At 40.4% G+C, this 25,846-nt stretch overlaps 1 protein-coding gene across 1 annotated transcript in view; it reads right to left on the bottom strand.

Annotated features, from left to right (window-relative positions):
• Positions 1–25,846, bottom strand: part of GRID2 (glutamate ionotropic receptor delta type subunit 2) — a 765,483-nt gene that overhangs the window by 92,328 nt on the left and 647,309 nt on the right. Inside the window, exons 12-13 of the mRNA XM_074589573.1 lie at positions 22,555–22,693; positions 11,991–12,186 (exon numbers count right to left, since the gene is read on the bottom strand). Of these exons, the coding sequence (XP_074445674.1) occupies positions 11,991–12,186; positions 22,555–22,693 (335 nt within the window). The remainder of the gene's footprint in view (positions 1–11,990; positions 12,187–22,554; positions 22,694–25,846) is intronic.

Genomic DNA, 25,846 nt, shown 5'->3' on the forward strand with positions numbered 1-25,846 from the left:
TAATCTCAGTGGCCAGTCCGGTGCAAATCATGACAACCACACTGGACTTCCTTCTCCCTCCTGTTTTGAGACTAGAATGACTTGAAGGGGAATCATCCGTTTTAATTAAAGATTCTGATACTTAGACACTTATATGTGTTAGAGACTAGGAAGTTTGATTTTCCTAAGTGTTCTGCCAGCGCTTTTTAGTTTACAATTTAATATACCTGTGCCATTCTTATTACTTCACTATGATTTCATTGCCTACCAATATGGTTATTAATGTATTGATTATTTAAGGATTATAGTCTAAAAATTTGCTATAGTCTAAAAATCAGAGTAGCTTGAGCTATCCTCTTTTACTTTCCTATTACTTACAGCTGTAAGAGTATCAGAATTGAAAAATTCTGAATAATTTCATGAGGGACTATTAAATGTCTTACAGTGGAGACTTGCTGCAGATCTGCTCACTGCAACTGCATTTGCTGGTCTCTGGAATAGACTGTTTGTTTGTTTAGAAACAAATTACTTAACAGAGTTTATTTGAATCTGTCAAACTGTTTTATAAGCAACTGGTATAACAGCTCCAAAAATACGAAACAAGATCTCTGTTGCCTCTTATACCTCTCTTGCCATTTTAGCCTTGGAGCCTCATAGTCCAAGCCATGCTTTAGAGCTGGAATATACAGCATATTTATACATCCCTTTCTCATTACTTCTATTCGTGTCTTTTTTCTGTCACGTATATCCTTTAAACAACCTTCCATTCAATCCCATTTGCATTTGTTAATGCATCACAATGTATTTGGGTATTATTAAAATATGTTAATACACAAAAATGATAGCTTGAAACATTTAAGCAAGAAAGTGAATACATTACCAAGTTCTGTGCCTGCAGCAAGAGCGTGCTCTCCTGTCTCCATCTATTGATCATTAGAAAGAGCCTGCATTTCCCCTGATCTGTGCGTGATACGTCCCCAGTGCAGCCCACCGCACTATGAGCCTGCAACTGGGCTTCAAAGTGACAGTCAGAGTTTTGGAAAGCTTCATCTGATTGCCAATCGAAAGTCACGGAATTCATTGCACGGAGAAACAGTGAGACAATGTAAGGCAATGGAGATAGCAAAGGGGACGCGTGACCACGTAGAGAGGTGAAGGGTGGAAAGAGGCTCAGAGAGCTGGGAAAAAGTTGGAGTCACTGACATCTAAACGGAAGGGGCAGAGGGTCAAAAAGCAGAAAAATGAAAAAGTAAGAGGGAGGGAACAAAGTGAAGTGAGAATTCAGACGGAAAATAATGAGCCGAGGTTGCTGGAGCTGCGCAGGAGTCTGTGTAGTCCACAGACACCCTCGGTATGGTGGTGTTATTCATCTTCATGAACCTGGAAATGTTACAGAACCTCTGTAGGAAAAGCAGGAAGTTAATGGAGATAAAATGGAGAAATAGGGGCTCACAGGACCAGAATAATAAATGCCTAACACCTTTCGTGTCCCCTGTAGCCAAATGAGAGTTCTCCAAATGCCAAACCTCTCTTCTCCGTCAGGCACTTCATAGAGTTTTTCTTTCTTAGGATAACAAGAATCCAAAATAAGGAATCCGAGCATGGTCACATCTCTCTGCCATGGAAAGGGACGTGAGCCACAGAGAAGGTTTGGCAAGGGAGCTGTGGTTTACTACTGCCTTTGCATGAGTGAGTAAAAAAAGCAGGGGAAGGAGAGGAGGAACCAACAAAGGAGGAGACAATCCAAATTTCTATTTCTCCCTGAGGCAGCAATTTTTGACAGACCTTTTCCACTAATGGTTTTGAAAAAGGGATAAGGAACTAGATCTGGGCACAAAAGCAAATGTGTTGTTGTTAAACCGCACACAGTCAAATCTTTTCATCACCTTCCCACAGGAAAATGGCTGTAATTAGTGACCTGAAGAGGTAACAAAAAATATTTCAAGGCAGACATTTTACTCATTTCAAGCTTTGCTTCCCCATAGGTTGTATAGAAATGGCCCACATCTGGTGTGACCAGACTAGGAAAGCATATTCACGGGAGTTTGTAATTTCCATCAGGAGTCTCTCTTGCTTAATAAAGAGCAACCTCAGAGGCCTAAAGGATTACAGCACTCGTTATGTCATATTCATTCCAATTCCTGCTAAATCAAAATAAAAGACCGCTTGCCAAAGTGGAATGACATGCAAGCAGTGCACCCAGTTTCTGAGGACACCAGGCGCTAATAGAGCAGAGCAGAGCAGCGGGTGCCGAGCTCAGAGTCACCCCGCAGTAATAAAACCTGAGAAAACGTACGTGTTACTCAAAACTCCAAAGAAAGGTATATCCCTCCACAAGCTGCTGACGCAGACGGGGAGGTTCACTGCTCTGCTAGCATCCCAGCACAGCTTGCTCGTCCCTCTATGGTTTTTGGTCATTTAAAGCTGTTGGTCCTACTCTTTTTTGGCAAGACAATGCCATAGATGGAAAAGCCTAGGAAGGCAGTACATACGATTTTAGCCACTGCATTAGAAGTAGATTTATGGGTTGGTAAAAGTAGCAAAAGTTTATTTCCTAGCAAGTTTCCCTGTATTGCTTTTTCCATTACATATACCCAACGTGCTTTCACTGTCAGATGCCACATCAGGACCAATGTCACTGTAGTAGCAGTGCCCAAATGACAACTGACACCTCGCAAAACTGCCCCCTTGGTACCTCTCTGCCCCAACGAGGCTTCCTCTCCCAAACCCTTCCTGGTCTCTGCAGCTGATATACAGAAAGGAGAACATCATCTTGTTTTGTTTTAATCGAGAGAGTAACTTGCAGCAGAATTTCCATTTTGCTGCAAATATATCTGTAAAGACATCTCCTGTTTTGCACTCTTTACTAAAGCTCATGAGATGGTTTGTAACGGCACCCATGAGAGCTCTTTCTCTTTCAGGCCTCTCCTGTGCTAATGCATAATAAATGCGCTCATCCCACAGTAAATACTCAGAAACCTTTTTTTTTTTATGGAATGTGACAATAGCATTACTCTGTTAGACCCAAATATGCACAAATTAAGCTACTTGTTTGTAAGGGTGGGTTCAGCATCCTTTTCTGTTTATGCCACTCTTTCTAACAGGTGCCTCCCTAATACTGAGTGTGGTCAGCTGAGAAAACTTCAGCAACAAATAACGTTAGCAAAAAAATTTCCTTTGAGCATTATCCTGACATACTCATGCTCAGCTTTTACACTCTTCTTAAATTATTTCCTAATTGTCAGTTTTCTTACTCCCTGCTCCCTTCCAACATTTCCCATCCCCTTAAACTTCCAGCTTCAGGAGGGAGCTCCGAATTTCTACAATTAATCACTTGCCAGTGCAAAGGAAAGCAGCATTCATGCTGTTCAGTTATTCAGAAATTTAAAGTCTCTCATATATAAAGCTCGGGATTATGGCATTCAGATGTGATATGGCCACAGAAACAAACAGGGATACATAGTACTCTGGCAGCAATTCTCAGAGTTGCACACTACTGGAAAAAGGCACAAGGAGATATAAGAGGGATAAACTAAGCATTGTCAGCTACAAAATCCTCATACAAGTAGCCGTGAGCAGTTACTCTGCATGTTGTAGTCCAGTTACACTCACCACCAGAGCATGGTGTTGGGGTCCTACCTTCCCCACCTACAAGAAACATCCAAAGTTCTCTAGAAATAAAATAAAATTTAAAAAAACCCAAACAACCCAAAACAACAAAAAAAAGAGGAAACTCTTATTTCTTATCTCTACAGGTAGAAACTGAAGGCTATTTAACACAAAATTAACCCTACTTCTTGCGTGTGCATGAGGATTGTTTTAGACTAAATGCCTGTTGATGCACCACGTGCCTTATAGTGGCAGCTACCTGCACATTTCTAGAGAGATGGTCTCCTACCATCAGGACAGGGATGCACTCCAGGTGTTTCTCTCATGACACCATCCTAATTAGTCCACTTCTACGCAAGAGAAACCCCAACTGAAACCTCCACCAAGAACCAATTTTCCTCTCTGGACTGTTTTGCCATGTAAAAAGACAACTACATGGTTAGACACAGGCCTGAAGTACTTAGTTTTGTATTTGTCCATCACGATGAAGGGTGGGGACCTCCCCCATCCCATGCTTGCTCCTGAAAGGACCATAAGCCATCCTTTCATCAGCTGAAAAGTCTGGACTCAGCTCTCTGCAGAATGGAATTCTACAGGATTCAAGCAAATTTAGTTCCTCAGGGTGTATTTTGCTATCTCTTATTTTTATTGCCACTTCTTGTCAAGGAATATAGAATCATAGAATCATTAGGGTTGGAAGGGACCTTAAAGATCATCTAGTTCCAACCCCCCTGCCATGGGCAGGGACACCTCCCACTAGATCAGGTTGCTCAGAGCCCCGTCTGGCCTAGCCTTAAAAACTTCCAGGGATGGGGCTTCCACCACCTCTCCAGGCAGCCCGTTCCAATGTCTCACCACCCTCATGGTGAAGAACTTCTTGTTAACGTCCTAACGAATATGACCTTATTTTGATAGGGACGGTACAAAATAAGCTGCTAGGAAAAATATGTTCCCAGCTTAGGCACTCCCAACCACTCTCTAGAGAAGGAAGTTTTCTGTCTACAATAGCTAGGAAGGAAACTGGGGCAACTAAATTAGGCACCTAAAGTTACACATGATGGGAGCATAGTTGTAGCCATGGAAGCTTAAGGATCTAAGAGAAGAAGATTTTCAGAGAGAATTACCTTTAAACAGAAGGAGTATACTTGTGGGAGGACCCCTAAGTAAACAAGCCCTCAGGCAACCAAACTTCTCTGAAAACAAGCATAAAACTTCAAGATTAGAAAAATGTCACTGTGATTAGTGCAATTATGCTAATCAATGAGACAATTCAAGAGAAATATGTAGCTGGCACCATTGATGCTAGAGAAAATGAGAGATAATGAGGACCGATCGCTCAATAAAATATTTTCTTTTTTTTCCTACCCTTTCTTTTTATATTGTATTAGACTGTTACGAACTGTAGCTCCCATGTTCATCTTTTTAAGTTAGGCTGTAGCTCTCCTTTGAGGATGAAGGCTGAAAGGTCAGACACAGAGAGGTTGTTTTCTGAGAAATACTCTTCCCTCTGATAATGGTCATGTTCATTAACTTAGTTCATTCTGGCGTATAGTAGTTCTTTGGTTTCACCCACATCACATCTATGATGGTATTTAGATGACTATAGTAGAAGTTCCTCTCTCCTCTCTTATTTGGCAGTCATAAAATAAGGCAAATGAAGGGAACAAGCATAAAGCAACAACAAAACAGTACTGCTCAGTTGATGGGGAGCGATAGTAGTACACCAGAGACCTAGTTGTCAAGGTTTTTGTTAGTGTAATAACAAAGGAGAGTGTTAAGGAGTTTGAAGAAAAGACAAGACTGCTGTCTTCAGGGAAAACTTCATACCTTACAGAGGAGCCCTTGGAGAAAGCATAAAGATACTTGCTTGAAAAAGGAGTTGCACTGGAAGCTCACATGAATGATTTCCAATTCAGAAATGAGAAAGCTACAGGGAGAGTCAAAATTGACCCTGGAGGGCCTCGAAACTCAAGACAACTTATTTTTTTTTCCTCTTTTTTTTTTTTTTCCTAGGAACATTTTCAATAGAACTAAATGTGGAGAGAGAGGTTTGTAAAGGCCGGAGAAAATAACACTGACATACTGAAGTGATGGACTAGAAGTTGTATGAGTAAATCATAGACATGTTAAAGTGGCAAAACTTAAATAGACAGGCAAGCTTAAGCAATAGAAAGCCACAGCAAAGAAAATGAAGGCTATGAGGTCAGCCACTGCAGGTTTTAGGTTGAACTAAGTTAGTGGTGAGATATTCATGAAAAGACAGTAGAGGAAAACACATGAATTTTATTTCAGATAAAAGGAGCTCAGTTCCGTTTAAGAGAAGCAGAACTGCAAGTTGTCTCCCTGGAGCCACCAGCTGAAGTTGTTTGGACTTGAGAATACTCAGGGATGAACTGCAGACAGAAAAGACTACGGTTTTGCATGTAGGATGTCCTGCAAAATTGGAGAACAGATCTGGAAATTCTCCAAAATAATAGAGAGAGCAAGCAAAGACAGTCACGGAGGCAGAATGGCATGGCACCACAGCAGGACATCAGCCAGTGACATCTGAGGCTGCTACAGTGACTGGCAGGCATATGCAGCCTGACCTCTGAGCAGAAGTCATAAGCAACTTGGATGGCATTTTCAGCGAGAGCAAAAGGAGCAAGGCACATTTCGGAGCATGTAAGATGAAACAGGAGAAGATGAACCCAGATAAAATTTTCAGGACACTTTGGAGACAAAAGCAATATGGCAGCAGTTGGCTTGCTGAGTTGTTGGATATATCTCTGTAGATCCATTTCTTGATATATAGGCTGACGCAAATTTTGACTTACATTTTCGATTTAATAAAGCCAAACGCTGCAGAAAATAACTTTTACAGGTGTTCTACTCAAGATAAAACCTGTGAAAACTCTGTAGAAAGTCAAAGTTAGATCAAACTTTGGTATATGCTTAGGAGCGTTCGTGAGGGAGAGCAAGCCTTTTGGGGAGCCTACCTTGAATTCTGAGAAAATGAGGAAGCAGGAAATCAGTTTTACATTTCATTTTTAAAGCTGTGCACATAATCTTCTTCCCACTTTGTTAACTGTCACAGATCAGTTATTAGACATCCAAAACACATCGACCCCCTATGCTGATCCAGATAACGATTAGTCTTTTGATAAAGCCTGAAAGTAACACCGCAGTGCGTTTGCAGTGCTTTCTGGTCAGCATTCTAAATTTTTGCACTGCTGCAAGTTTATTTAAGCCCTAGATATGGAAACAAAGATACACAGGATTATAGGGAAAAAAAATTAATATCCTTCTCCCGGCTGGTAATTCTTTTGGCTCATGCAAACCGGAGCCAGTTTGTGATAAGGCTATGAGAAATATGCTTTCCAATGAAATATACCCCACTCCCCCGCCCCCATTAACTGACATGTTGACAAGCCATGAGACATTAAACGTGGTAGTGGCAGTGGATCGAGGCATTCCTCCTGTCATTATTAACGGCACTTTGCCAGCAAATCTAGCTCGGGTTTTATGTTGAGACTTGCTTTCCAGGAAAAGGACGCTGTATGACAAATGAGATGGAGCCAGACCACCCATGATAATACAAAGCGAGGACAGCAGGTGCATTTGGTACCCCCAGGCACCTGTCAGCTCCAAGTCATGGATGGTGCAGGAGAGGGTAATTGCAAAATAGATAAATTGCACCTTCAGCTGTGAGCCTGAACACATCAAGGTCTTAAGGGTACTCCTGAGCCTTATTACTTGTAGAACAACAACAGAACATCTCATCTGCCCAAGAAACATCACCTCCGGAGGCAGAGGGGAACCAGGGAATCAGTGTCTGGGTTGATAACTAGTTTGCTAACCAACAGCTGCGTAGTGTAGCTGATGCCCTCGTAGTGAATTAAGATATATGGAGGACTGGAGTACAGTATCAGCATTTTTATATGCCCGTGCCCTTTTTGCTTCCTATCCCTTTCTTAGCCACTGTCAAACTGCTGAATCACAGTACAGAGCCAATATCCAAAAAGTTTGTCTTGGTTATCTCTTGTTTCCAGTGTCTTTTTATTGGCCAACTCCATGGTCAGAAATGTTCACAACAGAGATGTATGGACTTGCATATATTAACTAATAACTTGCATATATTAACTAATATAAATATATTAACTTGCATATATTAACAGATCAGTGTATCTGCCACCAGAATGGCAATACCAATAGCAAATTTGCGAGTAAATCAGGATAATTAGTTAATTCAGGAGCTTTTTTTCCCCATCAATAGGAATCTTCATGCTGTTGCTAATGCTGAAACCAAATTAGGAATAACCATGTCCAGTTATTAACAATTTGTTCTGGCACAGAATCACAAACATTCTTGCCCCTTTCTTCCCCAGACAAATCATCTTAGCTAAGCTTTGTCATGGCTTGGTCATAGGTGGTTTAAACAATATTATTACTATTACAGTATTCTTAGGAAGGTAAAAATGCCATCCACAGTGTCGAGGGAAAACAAAAGGGCTCAGCAGTTCCTAGAATGTCTCCGCTGGCAATGCAAGTAGGATCACAAGAAAATCGAAATCTCAAGACCAAATTCCTTTTGATACTATCTGCAAGTTGAAGAGGAAATATTATGAGAGCCTAAAAGGAGTTTCTTTTACTGTACCTTCCAGAAACGTTATTTCACCTGACAGTCATTCACAAGTTTCCTATGGGCTAAATATTTTGCAGATAGACTTAAATAGACAGAGGTCTCAAACGCATTCAGATTCTGCTTATGCAGCCTGGGAAAGGAATTTTCCACTTTGTACTGCTGAGAAAAATGTAGACGCTGCAGGCTATGGTATCATGTTCAGAGGAACAAGGTGGGTAGGATAGGGCATTAGGCACTATTATACTCTAGGGAAGAAAGAGCAGACAGGGGCACAATGGAAGTGCTTCATTATATTTTAAATGGGAAGAGTTCCAAGGATAGGAAAGCCTGTGGTGCTTGTAAAGGATTAAGCAGGGTAATGTGCTTTTTAAGAAGACATAAAGAGGTATGTAATGTGATATGTTTAAGCCTAAATGATTTTTCTTGGAGTCCTCAATGAATGTTTAAGCAGGCATGACTTAGGCCTCTGTAAATCCTCTCCGAATAAATAGCTTCCGTGAAAATAGAGATTCCTTTGACAGAATGAGATGCATATTTCATAACCTATGCAAAAAAAGAAAAATCAATTTGAGATACATGAAACATTTAGGAATAATAAAGAAAAAAAGAAGATAAAAGTGAATATTCTCCAGAATAATCCAAGCATACACAGGAATACAGCTACCTCCCCATCCATTTTGATTTGACAGAGCAGGAAGACAAACAACTGAATGCTTCCCTACCTTCAATTCAGATCTTCAACGGCTTTTTGTTGCCTTTTGAGAAAGGAAGAGAGAATACATGGCAGAAAATACCTAAAGTGCCTGCACTTTTCAGACTGACTCCTATTTGAGGTATTTAAAACTCTGCTCTCTCTTCAGGGTAAATCTGCCCAGCTGCTCTCCAACGAGACCTGACGGTGTATATAGCTGTTCACTGTGGATGGGATAGGAGCACACACACAGTGATACGTATGCACCTGATTTATGAGAAGAACAAGACCCATAAATATCAAAACCTTTAAACTTACAACAGCATGATCTTCTCATCTTATTTCTCTCGCCTACCCTGCCCTCCTGCCAGGAAAAGCAGGTCAAGGCGGTAGATTGCCTGATGCAAAACGGGGTTATGCAATCGTTGTCATTTGTCTGTATTGTATTTTCACTCGCACAGGTGCCATTCCCCATGAAGTCACTGGTACAGCAAGCGCGCAGTCCTGCTGAGCGAGCGGGATGATGCGATGAGTAAACCAGAGGTCGATTCCCCTCCCCTTCCCTCTGTTTATATATAGATTAGTATTAAACTGCTACTTTCCTCAAAATAAAAGAGAGTACCAGCTCTGCTGAAATTTGCAGAATAAAATCAAGAAAAAAACTACAGGATTTTCTAAGATATAACAAAAACGTTTGGCAATTCCTTTTCTGTGATGGCTACTTGGAAACACCATTTAATCTTGGAGAGGGTGCAGCGGGGAATGTTGTTAAGAAAGCATGTCCACCGCTTCCTAACGTCCTTCTTGCACACCTCTCTCCCACGGTGGTGCCTCCTATCACAGTCCCATCATGGTCATTAGGCAGCCTAGCGGAAATCCCTTTCCCTGTACCCATTTAGAGGCACTCGTTAAGTCTCAACCCTCACTTGGCGCTCCAGGAACATGTGCTGAGGTAAAGACCTTGGAGAGCTCGGACAAACTGCTCTTCAGTCATGCTTTAGTGCTGATTAATGGAAGAAACAAAATGAAGCACAGAGGGAGACCTGTTGGTTTAGCTTGTTCAGGGTTATAATCTGGTTGAGTTAATAGCTCTGATGTGGCCAGTTAAATTTGTTCAAGATCCTGAAGAACATTACAAAGTACATAAATAGGCCAAGGAGACCCATGACTTTTTTCCTCTGAAATGTTTCCCTTTTTTTTCAAGTATTTTACAGAGATTATAATCTCTGACTCTTATCAGTTACCTTTTCATACGTTAACTTTCTTTGCCTAAGACTAGCTTTTCACATCACATTCTTCATCCGGCTTTTTTTCTTGAGCAGGCCAAATACAATCTCCCCAAAGCTCCTGTGTGAACAGGAACTGGCGAATAATCTTTTTCTGTGTCATTTCTTCCTGTAAGGTGAAAGGAGAGAAACTGCACATACATGGGTGGATGTGTACGTTCATTAGAATTGGGCCTGAGCCCTTAGATAATTTAAAATGGGAAGGTGGTTGGCTTGCTCACATGCTGCAACCTGTTTTTTCAACACTACCATTTGCAAGTGCTTGTTCCTGGGAAGCAGGGCACGGGAAATTAAAGAACCCAAATATTTCCGGTTTTGTAGGATTTAAGACAGCAACTGCCATGTTTCCAGGAATGAGAAATAAAAGACTGTAATCTGGTATTACCTGCCAGCATGATACACTGGTTGTTTTTTTCAGCTAAACGTCATTAGTCAACACAGCTGTGTTTGACGTGCTCTGGTTTTTGATTCTTCTGAAACCTTTAGTATAACTTGGGAAGGCAAACCAGAAGGAGGGCAGCTGTTTTTTTTATACAAAGGAACCTTACAAACTGAACTAAAGCATGTTTTCTCAAAAAAAAGCAATTTCCTCTAGCCAATAAATCTTCAGACTTTTTTTTTTCTTGCTTTTTTCAGCTTATGACTTTTTCTAAAGGGGTTTCAAAAGTGCAGGTCCCCAGGGCCTCTCTTGCCTCTTCTTTCATGCTGTTCAGTCCTTCAGAAGAGAAAATATGATCTCACCTATACAGAGATTAGTGATTTTTAAAACTCCAAAGAATCTTTATTATTTTATGGTTCTTTTACCATCAAGAGATCATGAGCGATTTCATAATTCTTTTTAGCATACTCTTTTCTCTTACGTGTTTGTGTCCAGTGTGAAAACAGCAGAAATTACAGGTTTTCCTGGCAAATGGATTTTGGTGGAGATAAAAGGCAGAGTTTGCCCGGATTTTTAGAAGTCTCTAAACCAAGCTTAAAATAAGTGAACATACAACTTCATGGATATTTGCTCCAATTCATATTCACATTTTGAAGTTTAAAATAAAAATCTACCAAATAGGATGTTTCTCAGATTTGATTTGAAACTCTGAATGTGAAGATAAAATGGTAGGGATAAAATTTGTGTACAGTCACTCATTAACCCATACTCACTCTCAAACTGAATCCTTTCATGTAGTACTGTTATTATAAAAGCCATAGCTGTCATCCAAAAACATGGGAGGGAACTACTGCATTCATAAATGCACCTACAAAAATTGAGTCCTGCTCTCAAAGTATTTTTTCACTGCTAAACTCACTACAGAAGGCAGCTGAGAGACGCTTCTTTAAAGACAGATCATCTTTTCCTGCCTGCCTCTCTCAAAACATATATGATTGAGAGCTACAGCTGAAAGCCAAGATTTCCAGTGTCAGGATTCTACAAAAATAAGTTAATCAATGTCTTGTATTCAAAGTGCTTTAAGCTTTGTAGAGTACATTGCCACATCTTCTGAGGTTATAAATCCAGTGATCCTATTCCCATTTTGCATCCTGACAAATGCATTCATCTCTCATACCTATAAATCCTTTTCAGAGCAAACACTCTGGGTACTTATATTTTAAAATGTGACTGAAAACAAGCTACATAGCTGAGAAATCCTAATCCTCTGTGCCGATGCAATGGGCATGCAGAAATTGGTACCAGGCATGACCATTATCTGGATGCAAATGCATCCCTTCTAGTTAGAAGCAACAACTAAGCAAATGCAGTGTTACAGCAGAGCATCTCCAACGGGAAGCGAAAACTAAGTCATAACAGTACCTTTTGAATGCCTGCGGTCGACTCCATGACGTTGTTCTCTGAGCCGTTACTTCTGTTAATCATCCGCCACATTTGGGAATACATGCTGTCCCTCTCGAAAGGATTCATCCCTTTCACTCGGACGTGCTCATAGACTGCGGAGTCCAAGACAGTGCCATAAGGAATATCCGTCTGCCTTGAGAGATCCTGGAGAGACCTTAATAGTTGGTGAAGAAAAGAGACACAGGAGACTTGAAGCCACATTTTCAAGAGGAAGGAGCTGCAGGCAAGCAAAGGGCAACACATAGGAAGATGGCTGTCAAGCCAGCTTCTCTTGTTGTTGTCTTTTTTTTTTCTTTTTTTCCTTAAAAGACAAAGTGAGACTGAAAATATGTTTTATGGTTTAAGACACAAGGAGGAATATGAAGTGAGAGGAAGGGGTAGAAAAAATGAAAACGGATGAAAACAGAACACTGGAAGGAGTAAACTGAGAGCTCAAATGCTGAGAGCTCCTTTGAGCAGAGGCAAAGGAGAGAAGGGAGCATCGCAGTCCCTCCAGCCATACACAGCAAGTTCAACAGAATTAACCGCCTACAACAGTGTGGTGCCACCGCACACCCCGCTGCTGGGCAGCAGGAGCGTCAGCACCACAACTCACTGAATCTAGCCCAAAGCACCTGGGCTGAGTACTTCTGTGTGCCACTGGGTTACACGGCAAAGAGCAGCTTTTTGGAGGTATTCCTGCACTGAAATGTGCACCAATCACACAAAGTAGGTCACATCCTACACTGTTTTCAGCTATAGGAAGATTTCTGTTGTGGTTTCACGAACTATCTTTTCGCCGTGGTTCATGTCATTTAGTCCAACAAATTTGCTCTACCTTACATCTTTTCTATTCTTATCCATCCCCTATGAGCAGGAAAAATCAACCAATTTAGAGTTTCTAAAGCATACCAACTATGGCTTTGTCAGCTCTGCTTTGGACTTAAAAAGGTACATTGGAACCCTTTAAAATCTCCTTACCTCTTGGCCTTTATTTTCCTTCCTATAGAATTGCTTTCCCATACCTTTGTTTCTTTAATGGCATTCATTAAAGTTTCAAAATAACTACTGCAATATGTCCAGTGCCTACAACCCATTACAGCTTTCCTGGCACAAATTAACTGTGTATAAACTGCACAAATCTAGCAGATGACATCTAAGGACAAATCAAGGGTGTGAGTGCTGTCTTAAAGTAGATAGTGGCAAGTTGTAAAAGCTTATCTCAGCCACAGAAAATGCAAACACAACTGTAGGAAACTCATAAATTCCAAGTTGTGTTTCTGAAACATGTAAATATAGAGGCAAGTGAAAATGTCCCTACTGGGGGGAAAAGTGAATTTTTAGGTGTTCCAGAGATGGCACCAAAGAAAACAATAATCGGATCTCAAAGGATATGTATGCCTCTGAACACAAAAGAAAGTAGGAAAAGACAAAATCAATAGAGCTCAATGGCAAGGGTTTAGAGGTTAGTTGAGACAAAAAGAAATCCTTTGAAATTCAGGCATATAGGCTTAGAAAAACATTGAACAAGAGCTAAATTCTAAGCAGATAATATATAGCAAATATAAGGAAGGGATAAATTTAATTTTGAAGGGTAAACAACTAATGGTATTAAAAACCCCACAATCCTCTCCTCTTTCTCCAACAAGATAGCATTCCTCCTCAAGAACATAAGCAGCAGGGAACCTGCAAAGAATCGGTACGCATATGGGATCATCAAGGGTGAGCTGCTAGATGAAGCTTTTCATGAAGTATATTGGTCTTCTATGAAAGGACTGAGACCTGCCCTTTTCGAGGAAAAAAAAAATGTGAGACTATAGTAGACTAAGATATCAGGAGAATAAGTACTGCAGCTAATTTGTCACTGAAAAGTAAAAAAAAAAAACCAAAACTATCAAGTCCAGATAAATACCTATGAGTTCTGAAAGATTAAATATGAAATGGCTGAGCTGTTAGCAAAACTAGGAAAACTCCTTATAGCCAGCGTGTGAAAGGGAAACAGTAAATTCTTTTAAAAGGCTCTAGTGGTAATCAGGGGAAATACAATAGTAAACAACTAAGACATTATGCTTAGGCTTAATAAATAAACTAAAATAAGAATTGATAAAATTTTAAAGACCAGTCCTGAAGATTAGACATAGCCACCAAGTGGGTTTCTCCAGGGAAAGCAATTCAATCATCTATTACACTTTGAAATTATTAAAAAAACCCAAGACTTTCAAAAGGCCTTCATCTCATCAAACAATATACAGAATGTGGAAGTATGGACAGGCTACAAAGGAGGAATTTGGAAACATTTCCTGGCAACTCTGGATAACATTAGGAAAGTCAACACTCATCTAGAGCGGATGCTTTCAAGGGACCTCAAGGGTAACAAGAATAGCTTTTGCAGAACTAAAAGGCTGAACAGGGAAAGTGTGGACCTGTTGAGGGGAACAGCAGACACAGCTAAGGCTGAGGTGTTCTCTGCATTCTTTGCCTCAGTGTTCCCCAAGAAGGTCTCTCAGGTCTCGGTGGCTAGAGGCAGGGTTCAAGGAGGCAATGAACAACCAGCAGTAGGTGGTCACGTAAATCCTAACCAGAAAGGTGGGGACTGACTGAGAGCACTAGATCCATAGGAGTCCATGGGACCTGGCAGACTGCATCAAAGTGTGCTGAGAGAGCTGGCCAATGTCCTTGCAAGGCTGCTTGCTTTAATTTTTGAAAGATGAAGGAGATTGGAGGAGATCCCTGACCACTGGAAAAAAGAAATGTCCAAACTATATTCAAAAAAGATAAAAAAGATGATGCATGGAATTAAGTCTAGTCATCCAACATCATGGAGCGTGTCCTCTCAGAGCAAATTTCTGAGCACGTGAAGAAGCTGACTGGGAACAGTCAACATTGATTAACCAAAGGTAAGTCATGGCTGACCAATCTGGTTGCCTTCTACAGTAAAATGGCTTGGTTTGTGGACAGACCAGAGAAATGGATGTAGTCTACATTAACTTTAGCCAGGCTTTCAATGCTGACTCCCACAATATTCTTGTATCCAAATTAGGTCCTTAGGTTTGTCTGTGTGGGAAACCAGATGGATAAAGTCCTGGTTGGATAATCAGACTCACAGGGTGGCTCACCTGGAGGCTGGTAACAGGTACCACAGAGGTCTAACCTGGGACGTGTCTTTACCAATAAGTGGGAGAAGGTAAGAGCCCTCTTGTCAAGTTTGCAGATGATACGATATTGGGGAACCAGCCGATTGCTCAAGGACAGGCTGCTGTTCAGGCAGATCTAGAAAGGCTGGAGGAATGGGTCAACAGGAGTGGCAAGAAATTCAGCAAGGACAAACGCAAAGCCCTGCACGTGGGGAGGAATCACCCCCTGCAACAACCCAGGCTGAGGCGCAGCTCTGCAGAAAGCCACTCTGGTAGGCAGCGGCGGGCCTTGGTGATAATTTCTCTCACCATTAGGCAAAATGTTGTGTAGAAGTAGGGGTATTACTGTTGCATTGACAGTCTCTCTATCTGTCAAAAGCATCACTGATAAAAGGCACTAGATAAATACAAGATATCGCATTCACCCATTCTGTGTTACTGCTGCTGCCGCTGCTGTTGCCAGTACACTCCTGTATCTCCTGGCAGTGCTCAGAAGTGCAACAAACTGCCACAGGCTGCATATTGTAATGTCCTGTAATTGCTGTGTTATTTGTCATGGATATTGCTAGAAGAGTATACAGAAAGTATTTACTGAGTCTCCAATTTCTAGTGACAACACCTAGCAAAATTGCAATCATTACAAGACTCTGTAGCCATATAATGTCTAATATAACAAGCAACAAAGCATTTTTCTGAAATATCATTGCTAACTGGTATATAAATGATCTATGCAGCTGCTGCCACAAAACAGTGCAGTTAGAAACAGCACAAAAGAAAACCAGCTCCTCTGTACATCTTGTGGCTATAAAAGCAGTCTTGCTATTTTCAGAAAGGCAAACCGAGACAAGACATGTGCTGTTAGTCCAGAAGTTGTACGACAATCAGGTATGGGAAGCGTACAACAAACAGCCTGAGAAGAGTGCCATCACACTCACACGAGTGCCATCACACATCACCAGCAGGGAAATAACAAGGAGGAGAATTGTGCCGATGCCTCCGGGAAGGCATGCTGTAGCTGCCAAGTCTGGCATTAACTTCAGTCTGCAGATCTCTACTGTTTGGTGTGCTACCCTAAAACACAGGGTGCCTCTCAGCTGCCCTGCTCTGCATCTTTGCACGGTTGTAGGTGCTGCTCTGCGCTGAGAGAGCGCTGGCGAGAGGACAAGAGCAAGACAAGTACGAGTGTAAACTTTGTGGATGCGCTAAATGCTGCTGTCAGCAGTAAACCCCACGCTTTGGTTCGCCTGACCCTATGCTGAGGAGCGAGGGACTTCTGCAGCCTCTGAGGTGTCCCCGTGTGTATGCTGCTGCGTAGGCAAGCTGCAAAAAGGGAAAAGACCTATCACATCAGTGACTTCATCCCCGCGCACAAACATGTCAAATGGGATCGTAATATACGTGACCTCCTTCAGAAACTGTTTTTTATAACCTGCACCTCTGCAGACTACTGGAATGACATTCACAGCCTGGCAGCCGAGCTACAGCAAAACAAAGAGAAACGACAAACCTTGACAGAATAAAATTATTAAACCATTGAGGTTCCTTTCCAGAAGAAAGAATTTTCATAACTACTTTGCCTCCAGCTTGATTTGTAGGTTACACGTGGTTCAATGTGCCTTTATTCCTGGACTCAACAACTCAATCCCTGTTCAGACAAATACATTTAGTGGAGACATAAATCTCCAGCCTCACTACGTCACCCAATCTCACCACACAGCTGACTCACCAGATCTCAAAATAAGGCAAAAAGTATTAGTCAAATTGATTAATTCCTATGGGGTACACTTTGATGCCCAAATTCTGATACTTTGCTCCACACTGGGTGGGAGTTTTGGAATAGTTTTACTGATCTCACTAAAGCAAAGCACACATCGAACATGAATAAGGAAATTACAATCTCACATTTTAAAACGTTTATCTCTCTGAATTTCTAATTTTGAAGCAATAAGGTAATGAATGCTAAAAGTCTTTAAAAGTAAAAAAGCATATATATATATTTGAAAAAACTGTTATAAAATAAAATAACTTTAACTGAGCTTGCATACAGAAAAATTCTACTCATTGGGAAGCAACCATGCAGTCAGGTCACAGTTCAGCTTATTTTTGGTTATCACTTATGAGGCATTGTGGGGAAAAATGTTGTGTGTGTTCTTTATGGTAAGTTTTTTTCTCATTGCAATTACTGGGATAATACCAATATTATCGCATACAATTTAACTACAATATAGGGCTATTCTGGGGATGAATTGAGTCATTTGAGGATGAATTATTAACAGCTACATGTATTTTTCAGCACTTGTTGATTTTGTTTAGTATTCTGCACCTTAATCAGGCAGCAGTTGTCAGGCCACTTTCATTTTGTGGCTTAGTACAAATTAATGACTTTGTAATTTTAAAAAATTATCTCTGCTTTCAACTCGAAGAAAAAAAATTGTATTAGAATTTGCATATGTTTCTTTCCCCAAAGCGTACCTCTTCTATATATTCAAATCCTAGACTTAGAATTGGCAACATGTTGTTCATATATGTCAGCCAAAAGTGTTCAAAAAGTACACAGAAAATGTAGAAAAAGAAAAGGTCAGCTCCATAAAGGAATAACTAAATTCCTTTTAAGGTGATTAAATACCACTGAGGTCAGAGGCTTGGGCATCACGGTATCTTTGTAGCTCTGGCTTATAGATCAATTTAGGCTACCTGTGTTGGACTTGACTGTTGTACAAAACTGTCAGCAAGATGTAGTCACCAAATTTTAGGAGAAAATAACGGATGTCATGGCTTACATTGAAGTCTTTATGACTAATTCAGATAAAGCTTTCCAATGCTTTTTTGGTTTGTTTTTTTTTGTTTTTTTTTTCCCCCCTAAGACATTAAGGATTAATTCACAGGCAGGTTTAGGGAACAGGGCACAAGTAAGCCTAGAGATTTGACTGTTGGCAGTGACAGCTGTGTCAGAAACTAGTAATACGGCTTGCTAGCCAATTTGAAGATCTGGGTAAAACATGCTAAAGGAAAAGTTAAAGAACATTCTGTTTTTCAGTGTAAGGAAATATCTACTCCAACTACTGCACTCCTGTGTAACCCCCTTTGCAGAAAACTTGTAGGCAGTTGCATTGAACTGTTTAAAGCCTTGGGAATATCTTAGTTCCAAGTGACTCATGGTTTAGGAAAAGCGTTGTGAAAAGAATGACTAGACAAAATAAGGATGACGAAAGGCCTGCTTTAATGCTATGCCTGCATTATTCGGAGTAAGAGGTCTTACCTATCAAATAGGACATACTACTTTGAACATGGAGAACGTAATGTCAAGTTCTTATTTTACAGAAGACACAAGATGCAGACTCTTCCCTATAACACGTACAACCTAAAGTCTTAATCAAGCTTCCACACTTTTAGAAGTGGATTAGATTTAAACATGAAACCACCTAACACCAGCCTTTCATATGACAAATCCTTTGACTTTCCCTCTGCCCACCTCACCTCCTCCACTTTCCTGCAAAATTTCAGTGCTCGCGAGCAGGTGGTGACACCCTCCCTTCACCCAGGAAAACAGCGCAGTGCAGTGCAGTAGTCTGAGTAAAATCAGTCTCTCTGCCAATGGACTCTAATTCAGTCATAAAGGAATCATAAAACACAGTAATGGCAATCCTGGCTCAGCGATGAAATTCACAGCATCAGCACCTTTGAGGAAAAAGCTCAAGACCTCCAAATTTATTTGGCATTTACCAAGAAAAGCCACACTTAATTACTATTCATTCATGTTGCATTTGAGACAGTGATCTAAAGATTTAAGGAACATAAAAATTATGCTTTGCTTTGCTGCCACAATGTTTTGGCATTTGAAATGCTGACTGTCTTGATTTAAATATCATCTGCAATGTGGGTCAAGTGTGAATAAAAGATGCATCTAGGAACTACTTTATAACTTGCGTGTCTCTACTCTTGGTATTGCCTGTTGGCAGCAGACAAAAAGCTGAGCTCCCAAAGGTATTAAGAGTAGTCATTTGTTTGTAAAAGGAGATTTTTACAGCCACTCTTCTTCTTCTTCCTCCAAGTTCATTTAAAAATTGTAACAATTTGATCCAAATTTTTAATCAGTGAAGCAGAGAACAAATGCCATCACCTTCAAGTGAGGGTATACAGCAAAGTTATACTTCGAGACTCTCTAGGGAAAGGGAACATTTCACTAGAACCCCTAGTGCACTGCCTAACAAAATTTTGTATGCTTTTCATCTCAAAATAGGCTTCTGGAGACCATGAGCCACTGAGCAGGAAGAGTGGCCCAACCGTCATACCAGCCGAGAAAGGTAAGCTGCAAAAGCTCTGAACACACTGGCTACACATCCAGAAGCTGAAATGCAGTAACTCCCAAAATGTTTCATTGAAATGAAATGTGCCATGGGCTGCTTGAATCCTCCTGCCTTTCGTAAAAGGTATCATAAGGACCATACCTTCAACAACACACTGCAATATCTGATGCTAGCTGGAAGTCTGAAATGAAAACCTATTAACTACTTGTTACATCTGTGCAAACCTACTGACTTCAATTTCTTTCATTTCTGTGACTTCTCTGAAGCTGGCTGGATAGCACTACAAGCAGAATCTGTTTTATTTTCTTTAAATACTTAAACTAATTTCCATTCTGGCCTTTAAAGCTCCCCAAGGTACAATTTGATATGTTAAAAAAAAAAAAAAAAAAAGAGCATCAGAGCATCAGCTTGGTTCTTTATTGCTTATTCATGTTCCCACTTTGCAGTAATTCAGCACGGTAAACAAACAGCCTCTCTCTTATGTGCTGGTTAAGTTCCAATTTTGGCAGTTCTGTAAACTAAAGTTTTACACTCCCACTGTAGTTAGGATAACTTCATTCCCTAATGGATACTTAACACATCTAATTACTCTATTTTTGAGCTGAAAGCGCTGTTGAAAAATGTCTCCGTTCTTTCATTCCAGGAGCTTCCAGCTGCAACGTTTTCTACTGAATAAAACATTTTCAGTGACTTTGTCCATAAATAATACAGCACAAAGACCAGCGTAGTCCCAACTGTACATAATAACCTCAGAATTCCACTGAGGGTTTTCTAGTGACATCATAATAAACTGCAAGAAAAAGCTGAAGATGTATTAAATTATAGTTTGGCTATATTTTATTCATTTTTACACATTATAAGAAAACCCAGACATTTGTCACCGTAATTTGAACATTTTTCTGGACTGCTTCAAAACTAGAAAGGACATAATTTCAAAGCAGGATGCAGAGGCATATTTCATATTTGTAAGGACAAACTGAATGATTGAATATATCATTATTATTTATTTTGCATGTACAATTTCCCATGTTGTTTCTTCACACTCCTTAGTCAAATGTAAGGCTTTTGAAACTAAAAAAAAAAATAATAAACCAACCTCCCTCAAAACCTTAAGATCAATGTTGACAAACATTGATGCAGAATATCATTTTACTCTCCTATCAATTGTGAAGGGAGTATAATTGGGACTACCGAGTCAAACAGTTGGGTTGTGTCAAAGTACCCCTGCAGCACTCCATCATCTCAAAGTCTGTTATTTAGATCTCAAAAGAAAATGTTAACTCTACTTAACTGGTCATACAACTGTAACAGAGGAATGATTTGCTCAAGTGATTTTAGTCTCTTTTACATGTCTCTGTCTCAGCGTGCTTAGCCCTCTAATAAATTAAAGTGTTGAGGTTGATAGCCCAGAAAGGAAAGATAACAGCACTCCATTTCCAATTGGGAACAGAAAAGGACTGGTAATGCCTGGGCATTTCAGGCCACTGGACATCAACTCCTCCTCCCCTCACCCAAGGAGCAGGGAGAAAAAGAAAGGGTTTATGAAGTGCAAGAGGATGCTCCTAATGGGAAGAGCCAGGAGATAATCATGCACTCCAAGTGAGGGACTGCTTCTACTCTTGGGTCTGAGTTTTGGCTTCCAATGGAAAATAAAACTTGGCTGCTATTGCAGATGTTTACTTGTCCATGTGCTGCTAAAGCCTGGATTGGTTTTAGTACATAGAAAATACTCACCTCGAGGATAAGTGCCTTAGTGAGACCACAGTGATTGTCTGGCATGCAGTGACACTTGAACCTAACCTGTGGATTCACAGGACGCCAAGGCTCCCCCTGTCCAGTCTCCACAAGTGGCTCACTGTCTCAGGGAGCATTTCAAAGAGATTTGGAAAGCAGCTGAACGAGAGGCAGCAAGACCTTAGGTGATGATACACAGAAGACAGGGACTTGAATCAACAACTGGAGTGAGAAAACTGAATTTTTCCTAAGGTCAGCTTTGAGCCTGACTCGAAGGCCGGGTTCTTACCTTTCTGGAGGAAGAAGCACCACAGAATATGCCTCTTTTCTTTAAAGCCACTCTTATTTTTGCAAAGAAGGATTTATGGTAACGGCTAACTTTGTCACTCTCACATACTTTCATGGATTAGTAGCCTCAAGATTAAAAACCTGCTATGGAAAAATGGCCAGCTGCCCCTTGGATTGCTTGGCTAGCTAATGCTTCACTGTATTTTCTAGTCTCTGCTTTGACCCAAGAGGAAGGATTAGGGATGGGGGAGGTCACTGTAGCAGTGGGAGCGAGGATAACCCAGCATGCAGCTTCCTAAAGGAGGGGAGACTGGAGAACAAAAGGGCAGAGTGAGAGGGTAGGAGACCTAGAAAGGTTCCTGTGGTATGGAGAGATGAGATGAGATGATCTGGAAAAAAGGATTGGAAGGTGTGACAGAAAAACAGTTCACCATAAAAGGAACGGGAGGAGACAAAGGCATTCACACAGTGGGGCATGAAGCAAAAGAACCAATAGACAGAAAAAAGAGAACAATGTGATCTGTTAATGTAGTAAGAGAACACCTGGGAACAGAAGGAGCAAAGATAAACTTTTATCGTTTGTTGCTATTAACACATCTTTGCCTTGGCAAGAAAAGGTGAATTCTGCTTTGAGCTCCCCAAACACTGAAGAATCATTGGGCTCCTCCTGATCAAAATGTTAGAGCACAGTTAGCGTGGGATGCGTTTGAATGGGAAGTATAGCCTGAGAACACACAGCAACAATTTATGCTTACCCATTTCAAATATTGACACGCTGGTTATCTTAAACTCAATTGCTTCTGTGAAAACACGTATGTGTGCATACACATGTATGTATATGTGCCACAGAATAGTAGCTGTCAGAGGCCAACAGTTCTGATCCTAAAGACAAAGTGTCTCCAGGGAGACTGGAAGTTTATGGTATATTGTTATTGTTTTAGCTTCCAAACAACTTCTCAGGATGATAAAAATTTCTCCCTTTTTTTACTTTTAAGTAGAACATTCATACCCCTCCACGTGCGTATACATATATGTATCTGTTTACCCTCCTTTCCCTGAATTGATTCTTTATCAACTTACTGGATGGAGTTCTCAATGCGTGTGATGGTGAGGAAAGCTGCTAGGTTTGCCGTGTAGGAGGAGATGACAATCAAAGCAAAAAGCCACCAAGCCCCCATCATCAGTCGCGTTGCCAGAGTTGTGTATGGCACCTCTCCTCCTGTGGGGAAGAAGGAAAAGCAAGAATTTTCATTTGGCAGAAAGAAACCCAGATCCTCATTGCTCATGCATTGCTCAGGAGAACTAGTCCCCAGGGTCAGCAGGGTTCTGCTAAAGCAGGTTGCTTTAGTAAACTGAGCAGGACTTGGAGCAACACTTTCTACGCAATGAGAAGTGCTGAAGGAAGCCCACACTGTCAACCATCATGACTGTATTTAATCTCTTTTGCTGTTGTGCCTTTAATTGCAATTCATCTGCCAGTCATGTCCAGTAATGGAAACAGACTTCAAAATCTCATAACAAAAAGAGCAAAAGTAAATTCTTACAATGTTCCTTCCTTAGAGATCTTATCTGCAAACCTTAATTAAGATTTGCATTCTTGAGAACATAAAGTTAAAAAAATAAATCATTAAAATATAATTATTTTTCACAGTTCTGTAGGCAGGCAGGTGCTCATGAGAGCCATGTGTATGTGTACAACTTGCTGCCAGTCAGCTTGGATGTGCAAAAATAAAAATCAAAATCACATGTATTGAAGAAGACTGCAAAATTGTTTTGTATTCCCATAGTTGCTTTCCTTTAAAGTTCAACTGCCATGTAAAAAAAACATTAGCAGCAACTAAACCTACCAGGATCTGAGCTGCACACCACCACTTGTGTGAACAGAGCCCACTTTAGCAAGCCATGAAAAGCATTATTTTATATTCAAATAGCTGCCCCCAAAACACACTAGTTCAGAGTCTGAAAGAACTCTTTCAGTTAAAAACATACAAACCACAGATTTTTAGATGAAAGAAAATTCATTGTTTTAAAAATGTCCACTTTTGTCTGAAGTAAAAGTTTTCTCACATCTACAAGTAACTAGGGGGGAAAAGTGAATGCGGCAACCACCCACAGTCAACAGCTCAACCTGTTTCTTCGCCCCCTATAATCATCAATTTGAAAATTTGTCATTATTTTTGAGGTAGCTTTCTTGGATGTAAAGTCTTGCGATGGTACAATAGCTGGGATACTCAAAAGCAAGAGCGGTTTGTTACAGATCCAATCATCTGTAAGTATTTTGTGCTGGATCTTCACTTGCGTAAAAAACCTGTCACGTTTCCCCAAGCAAGTACGTTTAATAGAAACACAAATTACAGTTATTCCCCTTCCAAATTCAAATAATATTCAATTATGTAGACAAGCTAGGTATTTAATCAATGCTTGACTATGAAGGATCACCTTATTATTTTGTTCAAAGTTTGTCCTACCTATACAAAGCATTGGGAACTCTGCATCACCCTACAATAAACAAATTCGAAGCTTTTTTCCTACTTCAGTGGCGTGAGGTTGTACCATATGTGAAATAATAACTGATGCCATTATTTCTATTTTTGGTATATAAGTATTGAAATCCTTTGCCTTTTAAGAATTCCGGTATCGAAAGACAAAATCTATATTAAACCTGTGCAGTTGGAAATAAATTTCCTTTTATTTCCAAGATGCCATGTAATTATCTGAAATAAGAATCTACCGATCAGATTGGGAGATACTATTTCAATAAAAAGACTTTAAAAGATGAACATTAACTTCAACATCTGAAGATTTGGTTTTCTCTCCCACCTAAATTTTAAATGATTTTTAATAGAATATTTCTACTTTACAAGTTTTTGCAATGTCTTTGGAATATTTAATTTTAAAGTGATTTTTAGTAAAATGAAAAGAGCAGACAGCTATATCAATTTATCGGAACAGGCTGTTTGTCCTTTTAACTTTCAGGTGCCAATCCCTGAAGATAAGCTTCGTATTGAATTAAAATGGGTAGAGTGAGAGAGAAAAAGCCAATGATCTCACGGACATCCTTGCATTTTCATTTTTCAGCTTAATGAGTAAAACTTTAAGTTCTCACATTTTTTTCTTGAAATGAAATGTCAGAAAATAGAGGACCACTGAAAGTCACACACCTGCCTTCTAGTTTTCAAGAGAGGATGCTGTGCAACAAGTGAGGATGAAAGCCATCACAGACCCCCTCAGCCACAGCATTCTGCTGCTGTTCATACCTTGCAGTTTTCCCATACATCGGTAAGGTTGTTCCCACTGTTCACCGTTACTTTTCTTTTTTAACACCCATGTTAGTAAAAGACCTTAAAAAACCGTCAGTGCTGGTCATCTCAAGTGCTTTTAGTTCACCCAGGTGTTTGTGAAGGCTTTTTCCTAATTCACCGTCATATCTTGTATACCAGCAGTCAATAAACGAAGCTTGAGGACAAAGCTTGCATCCAAGTACATGTACAAGGAACACATATCAAAATGATTCATCACTCCTGCCCCTACTCTAAAATCTTTGCACTGACGCTTCTGAAACCACCATTTCTAAAGCAGGGCTGACACTGCAACTGCATAGGTACATGATTTTTAAGCAGTACAGGCAGGGTACTCCACCTCTCCCAGTGAAACAGAGAAACAAAAATCAAAGGAGATATTTTACTGCCATAGTATCATTTCTTTGGCATCTATTTGGAGACTTAATGTGATACAGTCTTGTTCTATTGTACTGTTGGCTAAAACACTTCCCACACCATGACAGCTCACCTTAAGAAACTTCTTCACTCCCTTCTCCCAGTTTTGTTTCTAGGGATAAAACTTCCCAGAGTTTTCTTTCAGCCCAAATTTACATGTTTTCCCAGTGCAGAAGAGTACCAAATAATTCATGAGAGCAGCAATCACTGGTTTTCTATTAACATTACCATGAAAAAGAGCTACAGACCTAACAGCCACTGCTGACTGTAAATTAGTATGCTGAAGGGACATGCATGTAAATCTCCCAGGGCTCTGCTTCCCAATATCTAGTATGACTTTCAGGTGCACGGACATCTTTATGGAAGACAGCATATTCTAGTTATGAGGGGCTATGCACAGGACACACAACGCAAGGGAGCCAAGAAGACAAAACAAGTCTTTCTCTGTTGTTGTCTTTCATATCATACCAGCAAAGCTTAATAACCCCTAATGGCAAAGGGGACCACCGGCTGCAATGTAAACAAATGTTGGTGACCAGAGTAAGATCTACTACACCTCATTCCTGTAGCAAAATTCATCAATGGGAGTTAACATGCTGGTTGTGGTTACGCTAAAAACACTACTGATGTAGCATGCTAAGCAACGCTTAAAAATA

This window comes from Larus michahellis, chromosome 5, assembly GCF_964199755.1.
Source record: "Larus michahellis chromosome 5, bLarMic1.1, whole genome shotgun sequence".
In the NCBI taxonomy this organism is placed as follows: domain Eukaryota; kingdom Metazoa; phylum Chordata; class Aves; order Charadriiformes; family Laridae; genus Larus; species Larus michahellis.